The sequence below is a fragment of the Podarcis vaucheri genome, assembly GCF_965113315.1.
Source record: "Podarcis vaucheri genome assembly, chromosome: 6".
Taxonomy (NCBI): domain Eukaryota; kingdom Metazoa; phylum Chordata; class Lepidosauria; order Squamata; family Lacertidae; genus Podarcis; species Podarcis vaucheri.
This window is the reverse complement of record NC_138764.1, coordinates 39,516,509-39,534,615: the sequence shown is the minus strand read 5'-3', so window position 1 is coordinate 39,534,615 and position 18,107 is coordinate 39,516,509. Positions and strand designations below refer to the sequence as shown.

The following is an 18,107-nucleotide window of genomic DNA, read 5'->3' as shown; positions in this document are numbered from 1 at the left end:
GTAGTAATTGGCAAGGGGTAGGTGTGAAGAACGAAGACATCTGAAAATTAACATTCAAAAACAACATTTAATTTCTACAGTGAGGATGTAGTGAAAAGTATCTATTTCGCCATCCCTGGATTCCCTAAAGTCATTCATTTTTTTGAAGTCAAATCTAAAACTATTTTATTTAATGGTGGCTACTGAGTCTAAATTGCAACCTGTACTCAGACATTGCTTATCATTTAGGCAGTGGTAGTTAGCTTCCATTGGGACTGGTAGGGTAGGAGGCAGAAAGGCCAACAGTAGGTGGAGCCATAGCCAAAAATAAGCAGATCCAACCATTTTTAGCATTGTTCCTTCTTAGTTCAACAGAAGGAACACATTTTCAAGAAAAAGCTGCAGTATTGAATAAGGAATACGGAAAGATTTTTTCAGCCTGAGGGCCACCTTCTCATATGGAAAACCTTTCACAGGCCACATGCCAGAAGTGTGTGGGGCAGAGACAAAAGTGGTAGAATCATAAATCCACATGATACCTTTTATTCAGTAGACTAGTTTCTACATGGACTGTCATCTATCCGGAAGCAAGAGGCCTTATTAGAGTTGTGTGTCAAGGCCCCCAAGCCACCCCCCCCAGGAGAATAAAGACACAAGGACACAGAATTTTAAGTTATTATTAATGCGTGAGGCCAAAAGGGAAGCCTCAGAGTCACGCCACATCTTAAATCAGCCCCGACTACACCCCCGAAGCAACCTGATTGGCCACCTGGCTACATGGTGTGGCTGGGGTCTCCCACAGCATGACGCAGGATGCCGTCCCGCCCGCTGAGTGGGGTGGCCAGGAGGCCTGACTGCAACCCAGCCCCACAAAAAAGTGGAGCCAATTTCAAGGACACATTCCAGCCAAGCAGAAACATTCAAAGAGGGTGTGAAGCCAGGCCAGTAGAAGAAGTGACTGGGAAGGGAGTGTGGTCTGAGGCAAATACGCCAGGTCAGATGGAGAGGCTTGGGGGGCTACATTCAGCTCCCAGGCCTGAGGTTCCCTACTCACATACCTTGTTTTTCCTTTGTGTTGCAAGGCTAATGAACCAACTTTCACTGTATAGTTATCATTTGCTTCTAATTTCCTGCAAGCTTCCCTTCATAAATAATGTGAGCGCAAAAAATAAACTTGACTTTTTCAGCCTATCTAGTTTCCTATGAGGGAAACTGGATTGGTCTACCTATTCTGCCAAAGTAAACATCACCCAAATTCTTAAACCTGAAGGGGTACTCCTGTGCTCTTTTTAGGGATAAGTGGCCCTGTCAATTATGATTCCTCTCTGTTCACCACATTTCCACATCAGTTTGTGCGATTTGTTTTAAAAAGTTGTCATGAAAATCCACCAGCATTTTAGTGCAAATCTCTCCAAATATACACAATTTTGTATGCAATTTTGCTTAACGTACATTTTCACTAAGCTGTTTTTTCATGATACAAAAATGCATTGTATGTTCTTACCATATATATATATATGATATGCATTTTAATGCAATCTTCACTCTAGTATATGTGTTTATGCAAACTGAATTGAATTTCTTCCCCATCTCTAGGCCTCGTCTTGAAAACATTTCCTGGGTCAAGAACTATGAGAACTAGAAGAACTTGGGACAAAGTAACTCGCTCCAAACCATAAGAATTTGCTTTTGCGTGGACAGGCGGAGTCCCCAGATCCTGAGCAGTCCCCCCCGTCATGTGGAATAACGACTCAAGACAACGTGCTATGGGATTAAATTGGCCACAACTTTATTAAATTTCAAATGTGGGTAGACCTTGGCTCAGGCATTGGGTGTTCTCCCTCCCCAGTCCCCAGCCGGGGACCTAGGGAGCTTCAGGGTTATCCAGTGTGTGTGGGGGGGATGGGCCGGCTCTGGAGAACATATGTTCAAGCAGAGATAGCCGCCCCTGTTACGCCGCCGCAGCAGGGGAGAGCAATGATGACCTTTCGGCGTACGGTCAAAGCCTCCCTTCAGAAACCCCTTTAACGGGAAACCCTGGTATCGCCCCCGCAAAGAGGAAGATCGACTAAAGGATTCCACCCAAGGCCTGATACCGCCAAAGTTGTGACGTTTTGCTACGGGAAAGGCGAAACCTGCCAATGCAGGGAAATTCCTTTCCGGCCCTTTAACAGTGACCTTATCGTAGCAGTGCCCACATACCTGTGAAGAAAAGTTAACCTGCAAAACCTATGAAGAAAAGTTAACCTGCAAAGGAAGACATTAACTAAGGGTGGGTAGGGTGGGAGAAGCTCTGGAGCCAAGTGAGGATTCCCAGGTAAGAACCTCCCTCTATTGTGTGGGCAGGTAATCCCTCCCCTACCTGGCCTGGTCTCCTTGGCAACGCTTCCCCCAGGTGGGATTGGACAACTGACTGAGGTAGGCGGAGACCTCCAGGTATCCCACCTGAGGGAAGGCAAAGTCAAGCCTATGCTGATGGGGCCACTCCAGATCTAGGGCTGCGCGCGTCCACGCAAAGGCCGCCCCCCGTTTTAAGCGGGGAGCGGTCATTCTGAAACTCAGAGTTATGGCTTAGCCAGGCTGTTTAATTAAGTGAAAGAGAGTGGGACCGACTATTGCACTTTGGCAATTTGGAAGTCCTGTGTTTTATTATGATAAAAATCATAAGAGGCCTTTACGTAGTTCAGGACTCTGTTTTTATTTCAATGTTATCTAAAAGAACCATTTCTACTAAACTTCCTGAAGATGTGGTTTTTAAAAAGTAAAATAAACACAGAGAGAGAAAGAGAGAGAGAAAAAGAAAGAAAGAAAGAAAGAAAGAAAGAAAGAAAGAAAGGGGAGAGTCAGTCTTTGGTCTTTGTATCACTTGGTTATCTTGAAGGACTTATTGCCTCATATTCAATAAACCAGTTTGCTGTGTGTTGGCTTAACTGGTAAGCAGTTATTGAGTTAAAATCAGAAGACTGCTATAAAATCAAACTGTCCCCTTTTTGTGTTCCAAGAAGGGAATGTTCTAATTGACCTATTGAGGGCCGCCTTCTCAACTGCAACTCTTTTTGTAGATGCTGATAAAATTCCAAGCATGCAGGGAACCCTTACAAGAGTCTTGTCTGAACTCAGGCTGAGAAGAGAATTAGTGTGAAGAGCCTCCATAATCACTAGCTTTCGGAATGCTTTTGCAGTTCCATGCTGTGGAGCTATGCCTCGGGCCAGACTTGGCAAGAACCAGCTTGTAACCTCAGGCTAAGGTGATGTGAGCTAGGTTAGACATTCAGCCCACATGTTTCTCACAAGAGAAAGACCAGACATATCATAGAAAGAAGATATTAAGAGCTGCTTGATACTGAGTCACACCAGTGTGGTCCTTCTACCTTAGCATCATCTATACGGATTGGTAGAGGCTCTCCCAGGGAAGTCATGCAGAGAGAGAATGCTTTCCCAGCTTACAATCTTTAGATCCTTCAAGATCTTAGAACATATTCTTTATGTGCTCCAAGAAAATATACTTTGTGTGTATATCACCGAGTTCTGGTTACACATACAAATTAAAGAACAAAAATATTCAAATCCTACTATTTTCTATCATAACTAGTCAACTTATTGAAATACAGTGGTACCTCAGGTTACATACGCTTCAGGTTACAGACTCCGCTAACCCAGAAATAGTACCTTGGGTTAAGAACTTTGCTTCAGGATGAGAACAGAAATCGTGTTCCGGTGGTGCGGCGGCAGCAGCAGGAGGCCCCATTAGCTAAAGTAGTGCTTCAGGTTAATAACAGTTTCAAGTTAAGAATGGCCCTCCAGAACAAATTAAGTACTTAACCCGAGGTACCACTGTACTTATTTTTTTATTGATTCAGTTGCATCCTAATACTCAAAATAGTTATGCCAGGGACAAAAGCAAAGTATCTGCTTGAATTTATTGGGTCTCTTTCCTGGGTATGTGTTGTCCCCCCCCCCTCAGCTTCTTCCATTCTCCATTTTGTTGCAGTCTAAGCTTGTTCAGCATTGCAGACCTTGTCTGCAAAGCTACACTAGCCATCACCAACAAGCACACACTGACTTCTCAAGTTTCAGCTTCCTTCTGTGAGAGCTCTGCTGCTCCTGTTTCCAGTGATGAGTCACCAGCTAGCTTAATTCAGATCAGCTTCTGCCAGAGTGAAACTTTTTAAAGGTAACCTCTTTAGAGCATTCCAAATACAATGAATTCAAACATACATTTTATGTACATTAAATGTATAACTTTGACATAGATCACATGCATGCAATACATGGCATGCCCCCAAAGAATTCTGTAAACTATAGTTTGCCCCACAACTCTCAGCACACTTAATAGACTACAGTTCCCAGGACTGTTTGGGGGAAGCCGGGTGCTTAAAATATATGGTGTCTATGTGATCATAGTGTTGGGTGGGGTCTTGTAGGCCATCCTCCTTAATGCAGACTGCCCCCAACAGTTGGCTATCCATCTCTGTTTGAAGATCTAAGCTAGGGCAAAGAGATCCAGCTTTTTGAAGTTCCAGCTACGGCAAAGCCATCACCCCTACAACTAATTGGTTACACTGTAGTGTAAACTGTCAATAAATTTATCCTAATGCTCAATTGAAATCGACCTTCCTGTAAATTAGGGCCCATTATATATAGCCCTACCTTCTGGAGCAGGAGAGAACAAGTCCTTGCCTTTTTACAAGGCAACAGTCCTTCAGGAATTTGAAGAGCACTATCTTAATACCTGCTGAAAACACATTGTCTTCCAGTGGAATCAGTTAACACTTTAAGTTTTACAGGGGCGGACTTTGGTAATATGGCATGTGAGTGAGGACAAAATTTTGTGGCTCCCCTCTTAAATATTTCTTATGTTCACAATAATTCCTTTGGGTGCAGTTGCTTTTTAATGGATCTTTTCAGTAGGTACCTGTATAAATATTATTATTATTCCTACTACTTTTGTGCTTCCATGGCTAGGCACCCTGTACGTGGGAACTGCCTACACTGCCCTAAACCCAACACTGAGTTTTGAGAGATCTTAAAGTTAGATAAACTGACTTGATTGGTATGTGGGAGGGGGGGGGGTTCTGAGTTTTCATGTATTATGTGCAGCCTGTGCTTTTCAAAATATCTTTGCTGTGTCTGGGAAATCATTGTAGCAGGACAGCTGTAGTTACATATACACAGGCTGTACAATTACTTCAAAAACTCTGGCAAATATAATTGCTGTTCAGTTGGAAAGGAGAGACATGATGGCCTTTCAGAGCCCCAACTTTATATGGCACTATAGCTGGATGAGCTGCTAGTGTGGAGATTGATTCATCTCTCAGAGTGTAAATTGCGACTGACGTTTACAAGGGATTCTTGTGGCTATTGTCTCTTCCCCTTCCTGCCTGCCAGCCTGTGCAGAACAAACAGCTCAGCTTCATTGTCCTGCCATATTTTAGAAAGTTAAAGTAAACACTGTGATCACGCTGTTTACTTCAATATTGTGCCAGCGAAACAGCAAATTGGCAGTCAGCAGTCATCAGGCAGCCAGCAGTAAAACTATACAACAGTACCGGAAAGCTGCAAGTATGTCAGCCCTTTTTATCCCCAATATAGGAGGGGAAATTCCCAAACATTGCATTTCTTTGTCACCTACTGTTATTCAGTCGAGTCTGAATTATTTTTCTGGATCTGGGTTATCTGCTGCACGGAAGTTCCATTCTCTGTAATTTAGATGTGGTTTATATTCATTCCTAAAGCTGTAATTGCAATTTAAAGAAGCAGCTCAGTCCTCTAATCTGAATTTGTCACCTGACTCCTTACCATCCTCTTTCACATCCAACATCACCATCAGCTTCCTTCATGATTTTAGCAAACGCACGAACACACACATTATCCACAGCAATCCTCCTAAAAATCTGCACCTATGAGATTTGGGTGGCCTTGTTTCCCCCACTATGTATGACGGATGGGGAACCTGTGGCCCTCCAGATTATGTTGGACTCCGAATCCCATAAACCCCAGTCAGCACAGCCAGTGGCAAGGGATGATGAGAGTTGTAGTCCAACAACATCTGGAAGGACAAAGGTTTTCCACCCCTGATTTATCCCAATATTGTGAGCAGTGTTGGCCTTCTAGAGCATTGAACAGGAGTCTTTCCATCCTGAAAACTGAACCATAGTTGCCTGGTGCATTTGGCAACTTTAGCAACTACCACTTGAAAAGAATAACGATAAGATTAGGATATATTTATTCATGGCTCATCTTACAACATTTGTTTAAATGTGACCTTTTATATTTTTGATAACTGCCTTTTTAAAAATTCTTTTTAAAAATTTACAGCATGATGTTGCAGAACTTGCACAATAATTTTTAAAATAAAATTTTCTATTAGCTGCAAAAATGTTGAGATCTGTTCTTAAGATCGAAAAAATGAGAATCTCAGAGAAACAAAAAAGACAGATCCTTCCATCTCTACTCAGAGGAGACTCATTGCAATGAATGGGCCCCATGTTAGTCATGCCCTTTCATTTCACTGAGTCTGCTCTGAATGATATTAACATGGAACACAGCACATTGATCTTTAGATCCCATTCCCTACTTGAATTATCCTACTCGACAAAGTTCCTTTCATGGACAATCTGGAGAAGACAGATTGCGTTATTGAATCACTGTCTCTTTAAAGAGTAAAAACCAGTTTCATAGCAGTATACACATTAAATGAATTAAACTGACAACTGTCAGTTCAACCTCTTTTTGCTTTCAAGAAAATCATACAGATCCTTTGTTTAAAAAAGGTTGAATGTTACTTCTGAAACCAATAGCTACTACAGCTTCCTTGATTATATCAACACAAAGCTCCAGAGTTAAGAGTGGAGAAGGGAGGTATTTAAATAACATCATTAAGGATATCATTAAAAGCCAGCTATTACTGAACAGGTGCAAAATTGTTAAATTGCTGCTAATGACAGCAACAGTGAGCGTTGCCACCTATCTAACTAACATGCTTGCACTGTGTGTGTCATTTGGCGAGCTGCGGCTTATATGAAAAGAGACATGAAAGAGAATCTGCATTGATGATAACAGAAGGACTGTTGTACTAGCAAGCAAACATTATAAATTGAAGAGTAACAGGCATTTATCTCCAGAAGCCCTTCCTAGGAAAAAAGTAGAGGAGAAACACTCACACTCCAAGATCTAACATATCATTAAGTCACAGCATTGCTCCACTTATGTTAGCTTCAAGCTAATAACCAACCTGACTATCTTTTAATCCTTTTAAGATCTTATCCAATTAAAAGCAGATGGCAAATATGTTCTTAGAAGATTAGCTGAGTTGTGCGATCCACTGCCTTTAAAAAAATGCCCTTTTTTTGCTTCCCAATAATATTTCCTGCACCACCAATGAAAACCAACGAATGAATAGATAAATAACCCATCCACATGATGCTGACACAAAATACACATACACTATGCAAAAAGTGGAAATAACATTACCCCCTTCTTTCCTCCGCCTCTCCCTCCACAAATTCACAATGCCCACGATAACAATGTCTCACACCAAATGTAACCAACCTGTAGAAAGGACTATGAATTGAAAACAGATATGCTATATGTAGCTTTGTTATTCCTGAAAATTTTTCAGTAAAAACCATTTAAAGAAATTTCCTACTATCTTACCCACCTTCACCCAGAAAGCTTGGGCAACTGCTGGGGCTCATGAACTCTGCCAGGGACCACCATTGATGTGGGCCCTGGGAGCCACCAACCTATATAACTCACTATGGGGTACTGTGGGGAAATTTAAAATGGTGTCCTGGAGTTCTCTAATGCAAGAGACACTTCACCTTGCCAAAGCCAGTGAAGATGTTCTTGACCATAAACCACAATAAAACAGTGACCAAACAACAAAAAACACAGTATATCCAAAATAAAAGAGACAAAGGCTAGGCAAACAGAAACAGTTCAACGGGATTTACTCCCAGTTAAGTGCACATAATTCATCCTTTAAAGTAGTGTGAGAAGAATGAAATAATCTCTAACTAGCACCTAAAAACAAGTAACCTTGGGAAAGTACCCACAGCCACCACTGAAAGGGCTTTGTCTCCAGTCACTACCTACTATCAGAGCAATCCCAACCTCCGCCATGCCATGCTTGGGCAGGGCAGATGGTTTGAAATGACCAGAGGTGTCCATTTGCCCAGAGGCAGCAAATTTCAAAGGCCAGATTTTGTATGCTTAAATTTTAAACTAGCAGTGTGTGTGTGTGTGTGTGTGTGTGCACGTGCGCACGTGCGTGCAGTGCTTTTTTCTGGGGGGTATGCATTTTGTGAATCTTTGTACTTTTGTTCATTTACTGTATTTATTTCCCCCGATTTGAACTATAAAATGTTGATTTTCTTGAATCAAAATGACGGTACCCCTAAATATTTTTTTAAGGAAAAACACACACACACACTCTCTCTCTGTGTAATGTATCACATTTGTTAATGTTAGTTTAAAACTTCCCACAATCCAGGAGCTTCAGATTTCAATGCTCTACAACTCCCATAATCTCTGACCATTGGCCATGCTGACGGGAGGGGCACAGCTCAGTCATTCCTGGTTTCATGGAATAATTAAGCATGTATTTGGCTCGCATTAGTTCTTTTGCTGTGTGACAGAAGACCCCCCCCTTCCCTTTCACACAGTGGTGAATATAAGGGATTTGGAGTAGTAACAAATTCATGTGATCACATGAAAATTAAAGGCTCATCACTTGATAAACACGTTTCTCAATGACAGGAACATGATAGGAAAAATTGCTTTCAGGGTAACTCCATTCCAATAAAATCCATTCCAGTCAGCCATGTAGGCTACCACACGAATATAGTAATTGTCCTCTCCTTTTCCGTTATAAACAGAGATTAGACTGACTATGACAGTATTTCACCTTCTAGAAACAGCGCCATTTTGTGTAATATTTTCCCCCCACATACCTTTGTCACTATCAGATTTCTAGAAGCTATGAATACACAGGCAACCTAAAACTCATTTATCTTTCCATAATTTTTATTCCATGTGTTTGTGTGTATGCCTGTTGGCTAAACTTGGCCCAAGGGGATGGATTAATACAGTTAGATGATTTACTGTTCTGTCCTTGATCCTGTCATGTCTGGATAGCTCAGTTGGTTAGAATATAGCCCTGACTGCAGGTTTGATCCCTGTACAGGACAGCTGCCTATTCCTGCGTTGCAGGGGGTTGGAATAGATGATCCTCAGGGTCCCTTCTAACTCTACAATTCTATGATTCAATGTGTTTTGGGAGGGCCATTTCGTCCACCTTGGGGCTCTTTTCTTTTGTCCACACAAAAGTCTGTTTAGGAATGCATAGTTGAGAGGACTTCCGGGTTGGCGCCATCGCCGAATGGCGGACTCCCTCTGAGCTCCGGAGGGAGTCTGCTCGGCAGGGGCTGGGTCCTACCGCGCCGGCGACGCGGGGACCCTTAAAAACCATGGGCACGGAGCCCGTGGACATGGGGACTCGGCTGGTACCGTCAGCGCCCTCCCGACTCGTGAAGGAGCCTTTTTAAAGGCTACGGATCGGGTGCCGGGGAGCGGTGTGGTACTGTGAGTCTATCGCTTCCCCTGCCGAGCGCAGCCGCATGCCATTCGTCGGAGAGCGCTGGCTTCTTCCATTTGAAATTCGGACATTTAACAACAACCCGTGAGTAATTGGGTAATCGGGTATAAAAGGAGGAAAAAAAGGAATTTTTTTTCGGATTCGGCACGAGCGGGGGGGATCTAAAAAGGAAGTCAGTCCCCTCCCTGATTGTAAACATGCTAAAACAAGGACTGAGAAACCAAGATCGATTCAGAAGTTTATTGCTGACAAAAATATCAACTCCACGATGGGATACTACAAGAATTGTGCTGGAGGAGAAAAGTCGAGGGTGAGAGGGAAAAGGCAACCCCCCTCCTGGGAACCGGGGCGATTCGGAGAACCTGGCGGAGAGAGATGGAGAGTTTGACAGCTGTCAAAGTAGCTGTCAAATCTTGAGAATACAAAGAGGACTTTGTTACAAGTATTTTGCTGGTTAATTTTGATACAATTGGACATAAATATGGATACAAAATGTCGGGGGGGGAAAAGAAACAACAACTTGACTTTTGGATTAGAGGACACAAAGTTACTGCAACCCCCCTAGAGGGGCTTTGGGACATTACAAGTGGCGTATGTGGAAAACTACTCTGGGATGTGTACTGGTCTTAGCTTCTGGGAAAGTAGCAAAACTGAAATATTGTTTTGTCTACAGAGGTGACAACACAATAGAATCTTTCTATTGAAGCAAGGTAGGAACTGGACGTAAGTTTCTGTTCCTGAATAACAAACCTCTGTAGAGATACTAGATTTCAGAATAAGAATGGTTTTGCAGCTGAACAAGATAGAAACCTGAGAAAGTGAGAAACAAAAGAACAAAGGACCAACTACGCCACGGAAAGAACAATGGGAGGAGCAAAAATGACCAAGGGAAATTAAAGGCCTCTATTAGACTGGATTTTTGAAATTAAACATTATCAAAACAAGCAAATTTAAAGAAAACCGGCAAGATGGATTGAGAAAAATTTGGCTGTGGACTTGAGACCTCCAGGCCGACAACATACAGACTGATGGACATGGGGAATCCAAACCGGGGAAGGGAGGGGGAATTCTAGAATCCAAAGGCTATGTAACCAACTTTTGGAATCTTCTTCTATCTTCTATCTTTTATCTTTCTATATAACTTTGGTATTTTGATTTGACATGTTTTGGAAAAAAAGGGGGAATTCGTGGAAGGAAACGGGGTAGATCTTGGGGGAAAAATCTTTGTTCTATTTTGTTAAAGATGAGGAGTGATGTTAAGGTTGTAATTTAAACCGGCTAATAGGTACAACATATTAGGTTTAAATTGGGAACGAGAACTTGTGGAACCAACGTAGGGAAAGGGGAATACAGTCGGGAGGGGAAGGAGGGAGTCCCAGAAAGAAGGTTACGAAAATAAGGGTTTAAAATTGGTCTTTCTTTTTCTTTCTTTTCTCTATCTTTTCTATCTTTTCTATTCTGTTATTATTGAAAATTTTAATAAATATGATTATAAAAAAAAGGAATGCATAGTTGACTATTAGTATTCACGGAAAATGAAAATTATTTCAGTATTTATGGATAAGGAATGGGTGTAGGGGCAACATGCTCTATCCCAACCAATGCACATTAATTTGAATTTCTGGAATGGATCCCTGTAGCTCCCCATATATTTATTATTCACAGATACTGAAGAACTAAAACATCGGACATTTTAAAACAAATAGGTCAATATGGTTTCGGGAGTCATGGACAGAAAAGCTGGGCACTTTTCTGGGAGCAGGCCTTATTGAACAAGGTGTGACTTTTGTCTGAGTAAGAAAGAATAGGCTTGCTCTGGCAGGGAAACAACAGTGGAGCAAGTATGAATGGAACCCCCCACGGAGGACTTTCTCATCATTTTTCACTTTCCATTTTTATTTAGGTGAAATCCAGTGAGAACCTGGTGGGACCCCTCTAAGAAAGTGAGCTACTTTCATCCATTGCATTTGATCTTCCTGTGAAATCCCCTCAGGTATTCTACATGAAGGCAAACTCTCAAAAATTAATGCTTTAAGTGAGGGGAAAGAGAGTGGGATCAACACCAACAGTCGGAGACCAACCTGACTTCCTAACCTGAATCCTCCTATCCGGGGCTCTATTCGAAAGAAGCAAAGAAAGAGGAGATGCATCAAAATGATGCTAACAATCAAACTTCATCAAATAAGAGAGTCATTATAGAAGACTGAAAAAGCCCCACGTTTCTTTTGAGAGATGTTGGCTCGGTAGGATATCCGAAGCAATCTTCAACTGAAATAAATCAAGCCTTTCAGTATTTTGTACAAAATACAGTCATACCTTGGATCCCGAACACCTTGGCACTCAGACGTTTCGGCTCCCAAATGCCGCAAACCCAGAAATGAGTGTTCTGTTTTGTGAACTTTTTTGGGAGCCCAAACGTCCAACGGGGCTTCCATGGCTTCCGATTGGCTGCAGGAGCTTCCTGCAGCCAATCAGAAGCTGCATGTTGGTTTCTGAATGTTTTGGACTTCCGGGACAGATTCTGTTAGACTTCCAATGTATGACTGTATATAGAACCAGAGTTGGAAGAGACCACAAGGGCCACACGCTGCAATGCAGAAATCTTTTACCCAGTGTGGGGCTTGAACCCATGACTCTGGGGTGAAAAGTCTCATGCTCTACCAACTGAGCGATCCCAGGCTTCATTTGTTAAAGTTTTTTAAAGCAGTTTTGAGGCTGTACAGCCCTCTCCCCCACACTTTCTTCTTCTCATGACTTTTGGTGCTACCTCCCCATTTAGCCTCAGGGATCCAGCCACTTAGCCAGAGCCCACACCAGAATACTCTATTCCATTCCCAATCCATCTTTTCTGCTTTTCCTTTCCAAGTGACTCTACCCCCCCCCCCATGGCCACTGCGCATGCTAATTCCTCACTGATTTGTTTGGGTGTATATGTGTGTGAACATTAATCTCTTAATTATATTTTAAAATATTTGTCATACTCTGCAAACCCTAGGGTTTTCCAGAGCATGCTCATTCCACCCTCACTTTTTTCTTTCACAGGTCCCCCCCTGGGTCCCAATCCTGTCAGCGCTCACTACCTGAGCTCACTAGCAAAGTGACAAATTTGGTGACGAATTTAGTTTCCCATAAGTCATTCAAAAATGCAGGAATTCCAGGAACAAAGTCTAAAATAATCATGTGACCTTCCTGTGTCTACATCTACAAATCATGCTGGAATGACAAGGTTGTCAGAAGAAGAGATTGCTAAAGATAACCCAATAAAATAAAATAAATAATGATTTGTAAGAAACACCATGAATATTAGCTTGCTTACCATAACATCCATTTCTGTCTGGTTTCTCTATGCCGGGCCCACTGAATCCTGGGCTACAAAAACAGCCTTGGCGTCCATTACGAACTTCACATTTTGCACGCTCATCACATGGGATGGTACAGTTCTGGGAGGAGTAGCTACTGTCCAGCAGTGTGGACATGAACACTAAATGGAATTTAAAAGAAATGTGAGTTTGGCCTTTGTAGTTGTTGAGTTCTGAAATCAGTTTTAGGCAAACACATTTGGGACAAAATAAAATTGGCATTAAGCTGAAAAATCTTATTGCTAAAGAGTCCTGTTGAACAAGGCTCGAAAACAAAATTATAACTGCTGAATGAATGATTTAAGCTCAAATATCTAGGCTTTCAAGTATGTGGATTTGTCTTGAAAAGCATCTGCCTTCAAGTGCGCTCAGTAAACACAAAAATACTGCACATCAAACAAAGCTCCACAGTATTTTTGAATAAACTATAAGTGTTAAATTCTACCATGTTTCCATGCACAGGGCAAAAGTGGCAAATAGTTCTTAGTCCAAAGAACACAACAGAGGAGACAAAAAACATTGTGCATCTGCAGGACACCTCCCCTCCCTGCAACAAGCATTTTAGCATTACTTTTTAATAGCACTAGTCCAACAATGTAACTTCATGGAATATTACATTTACACACAATAGCAGTATCATTTCAGAACACTTTCCCCATTTTTCAAGGCTACAGTATGACTATCTGAGCTATTTGCTTCATCTTGTGTGTGATAATGGAGCCCAGGCCGATTTTCAAATTCTCCTTACATCTGGTGATTGCAACGAGTTTCAGCATTATGAAAGTTTGCTTTTGAAAACATTAAGTATAAATTCATTTCCCCGTAATGGCAACCTTTATTACTATTTCACATAAGCCACTCTGAGCTTCCCTTTCTCCCCCTGAAGAGTGGCAAATCTATTTTCTGAATAAATAAATAAATGCATTAACACAAAGGAAAAGGAAACAGAATGCAAACAGCACAGACCAAGCCATTTACTCAGACGAAATCCCTGTAACTTCAGGGGAGCTTACTATCTTTTAAGGGTGCTTAGGATTGCAGCCTAAACTTCATAAAGTAAGCAGTTGTTGGACAATATTCTCCTAACCCTAATATTACTTTCTAATATTTGAATCGCCATCTTAGTGCTTTATGTCCAATATTAATTACTGGAGGAAAAACAAGAAGTAGCTTTCTATGAATAATAATGTCCAAAAACATTTTAAAGGTCATGATTATACAACTTTGTAAATATATAATTCTGTTCCCTTCCTCTATTACATTATGCATTATTTATGTGCTTCTTCCCTACAGAAAACCTCTTATTATTATTTCCGAATCTGGCCATCTGTGAGATGTGGCCTTGGTTTAACAAACTGGATAATATTCACATTCACCACTGCCGCCGCCAATGCAATAGCATTTCTGTCTTCTCAAGGTCAGAATTCATTTGAGCTCACGGGATTATTGTCGTCAACTTCTATGCATGCCAGTCTTCTGCAGTCATTAGAGTTTCTTTGCCAAGGTGGTTTTGACAAATCTAGCAACTTCCAAAGCTGGACCTGAGAAACTACTTGAGATTCAGACCATTGGTCCATCCCAGTCCTACTAGAAGGTGCCGGGGACACTCTATTACTGTGCTTTGGCTGCCCCACATCTCCCAAACTTTCTCTTCCCTATTTCCACACTATGCCCACCAGTTTTGTCTCTTACATCCAGCTTAACCATTCATGAAATAAAATTACCTACCTAGGACCAGTAGAAGTTTCATGGGTGGTGCTTCTAAGAAGTGCTCAGTCTTGAATCCCTTTGTAACAAAATATCTGGTCCTGCTGCAAAATGTATGATCGTGGGCTAAAGGGTTGCACATGCCCATTAGAAGAGGGGATCACGGCGAAACGCCAAAGCTCTTTATTCTGCCATTTGCCTGTCCGTATGCTTCTTCAAATATTTAGAGGGAGGGATGAAGTGAGCTAAAATGCTGAACAGCAAATCAGCTGGAGAGCAAAGGAAAGGAACTGTGTAGAAAGTTTGATCAAACAGATGAATGAATATGAGTGAGGATAGGCGCAGGAGACAGGCATGAGTACAGAGTTTGAGGAGATGGAGTGTTAGGGACCAACAGGAAGATTTAAGAAAGATACAGGGATAGAACCAAAGACTGAGGATAGCACAGTGGATGGAGATCACAATGGACTTGGAAAGCTGTGGGGAGTAGACCGGGAATAAAAAATGAGCAGTAAGAAATGGTGAGGCAGTTACCAGGATCCCACCAGCCTTGCCTGAAGTAGGTTGAGCAAATCAGAATTCTAGCACCCCAAAAGAGTTGGTGAAATCTGTAGTTTGCTTCCTTGTCGACTGCTTTCCTTGGCTATGCAGAGATGTCCAATTGCAGGCTGAAATTCGGTCACTTTAAGAGCAGCAGCATGAGAAGGAGGCACAGGAAATCCACTGAGATTTCTTTTGTGTGGAAAACAAAGATATAAAGCCATGGGAGGAAGGAGGCAGGAAGCCAAATGTGCAGCAAGGAATTTCAGGACCAGCAGGGAGGCTCAAAGCAGGGAGGTACGTGTTAAGGCCCTAAAGGGGTGATGTAATGATAATTAGAGGATAAGTGGCAAAGAATATTGGGGGTGGGGAGAAGATGAATTTTGCTACACCTAACAGAAAAGGGGAGGGGTATGGCAACATAATGCAGGCAAGAACACGTCTCTTTCACTTGGATATATTTTGCTTCCTGCTATACACCTCTTTCAAATTTTGTATTCTGTTATTACTATCATTGAAAATATATTTCTATCCCACTTGTTTATGGTGGGAAAAGGACCTTGCTGCTGCTGCTATCTTATAGTATTATCTCTGGACCTTTGATTTTACTGGAACTCAGCTGCAAAAACTCAGCTGTTCAAGGTAAGAAGATGTGCGGAAAAGAAATGCTTAGAACTTTTAGAATTACTTGAGTGTCTCAATCTATTGAAATATATATATACCGTATTTTTTGCACCATAACACTCACTTTTTTCCTCCTAAAAAGTAAGGGGAAATGTCTGTGCACGTTATGGAGGGAATGCCTACAGGTGGCATGCCTACGGATTTTCCTCCTCTAGAAACTACGTGCGTGTTATGGTTGGGTGCGTGTTATAGAGCGGTATACACACACACACACACACACACACACACACTATTTTTTCCTACATGCAGAATTTTTCTGTATTGTGTTGGATTTTTTAAAAAAACCAAAGTGAAAATAGTGTATGAAGTCAATAAATGATATTATCAGGAAGTGCACAGTTCCCAAGAATAGAACCACACAACTTTTTCTTTTGAGGATAGGCAGCAACTGGGTGTGGTGCTAGGTGTGGACCAGCTTCACAGTCATGGGTGACTTTGCATTGTGAAAACCACACTAGTTATAACTCCAGAAGAACTGCTGGAAGCTCCCATCCTGATGGCAGGCCAGGCTTTAGACTTTGGAGGCCTTCAGCACTGTTTACCGGACCTCATCTCCCATTGCACCTGAAGGCAGGAGGCTAGCTTATGGGGCATCTATGGGTTACATGGTACATACAGCTCTGTCTTCTAACAGCTTGCCAGTGCTATCTGCACCTCAGGCAGCAGAATGTGAGGTGTGGTAGGCAGACCCTGAAATATCACACCTGTGCTCTCTTCACCTAACAGCTTGTCTTGGTAAGCTTGGCTCCATCGGCTGGGTCACTTTCTCCTGGAACATCCACAGCTTATGCTCCTAAACCTGACTTATCCCTAGTTAGTTTTCCCTGCTGAGGTGAAAGAGTACTTCCTTCTGGATCTCTGAGAGCCATATCCATCTGGTGACCACAGAATTCAGGCCTCTGATATCCATCTACATGACCTTCTCTCCTACGTTTATGGAAGACAGGAGCCCATTTGGGAGGGCACTACTGTTTTTCTGGAAAAAGATGTTCTGAAAGGCTATACGAGACAAAACACATCTCACAACTGCAGCCATTCTGTCACTACACATGGAAGTTTGCCAACTCTGTAACAGCAGGCAAGAGCCACAGTGACAGGAAATCTCTCTGTGCAAGAGAAAATTTGAAAGTAATATGAAAACAGTGTTTCCTCTTTCCACACCTAGAGGCCGCAAGCACATTTCCCTCCATTTTTAAATTCCGCTTTCTTTCTATGAAGGCGAAACTCTCATTGCCTGCATCAGACTACAGTGTAGTCTGCAGGCATAGAGCGGAGAGAAGCCATTTCTACTTCCATTTGCTGAGGTTGCAACACCTGCCATGTTACCCAGGGTTGAATTATTTAGCCAGATGATGGGACAGCTTCTGCTGGTGGCACACTGTTGTCCCCCTGCACCACAGCACACAACTGAGCAGGTGCTGGGCATGCTGTCATGCACTTAATTCTCTTCCACTACCCCCCTCAAGGCACTAATGTGTCCTCACATCATGCAACAGGGAACTGTTCTTATTTTCCCAAGAACCAGAAAGGTTGTTGTTGGGAGTTATTATGGCAATAGTGTAAAGTATTGTGTAAAATATCTTCCCAACCATAATATCCCAACTGTACGTGGGTGTGGTTATGGAGGATGCTGAAAACAGCAACTTCACATCTCACCTTCCCTTTCCCCTCTCATAACATAAACCTTGAGACATTATAAATTTCTCACCATGGTGGGGACCTCTAAAGTTGGGAGCCTTTCTGCTTGTGTAAGCTCCCTCCACATTTTAGAACCACAATCTTCCATGATCCTAAATTGAAAAGGGAACCTACACAGGTAAGCAGCCTCCCAACTACAGAACATAACCCCCCCCCAACACACCTCAGAATGGGTGATGAAGACAGCCTGGGAGGCTGAAGTTAGCATACTCATCCCAACTCTTCCTCATCAAGTGAGGGATCTAGGATGGGACTATAGTGACTCATGTGACATGACATCATTCTGCACCAAGTTTTCCCGTCTCGGCTTTCCTTGATTGTCTGGAACTTGCAGAAGCAAATAAATGTGAAGTGAAATGACTCAACTTTACCAGGAAGTTTAGAGAACATAAAGTTGTTCTTTGTTAGAAGTTCTACTTCTGGGATGAAAGCTATTGTAGCCCTGTGCAGCCAGCCACAGCAGAGCTCAATGGAGGGAGAAGCCAGCCAACCAGTCGAGTCTCAGGGGGTATTCACCTGGAGACAGAGTCTGTATACAACAG

At 42.3% G+C, this 18,107-nt stretch overlaps 1 protein-coding gene across 3 annotated transcripts in view; it reads right to left on the bottom strand.

Annotated features, from left to right (window-relative positions):
* Positions 1 to 15,376, bottom strand: part of ADGRL4 (adhesion G protein-coupled receptor L4) — a 90,451-nt gene extending 75,075 nt beyond the window's left edge. The window contains exons 1-3 of one of the 3 annotated variants that reach the window (XM_082228086.1): positions 15,178 to 15,376; positions 14,665 to 14,912; positions 12,894 to 13,058 (exon numbers count right to left, since the gene is read on the bottom strand). In XM_082228086.1, coding sequence (XP_082084212.1) covers positions 12,894 to 13,058; positions 14,665 to 14,791 — 292 coding nt within the window. In that variant the 5' untranslated portion in view covers positions 14,792 to 14,912; positions 15,178 to 15,376. Of the gene's footprint in view, positions 1 to 12,893; positions 13,059 to 14,664 lie in introns of all 3 variants that reach the window. The other 2 variants (XM_082228087.1, XM_082228088.1) reach the window with 2 other exon arrangements.
* Positions 15,377 to 18,107: the final 2,731 nt, after the last annotated feature.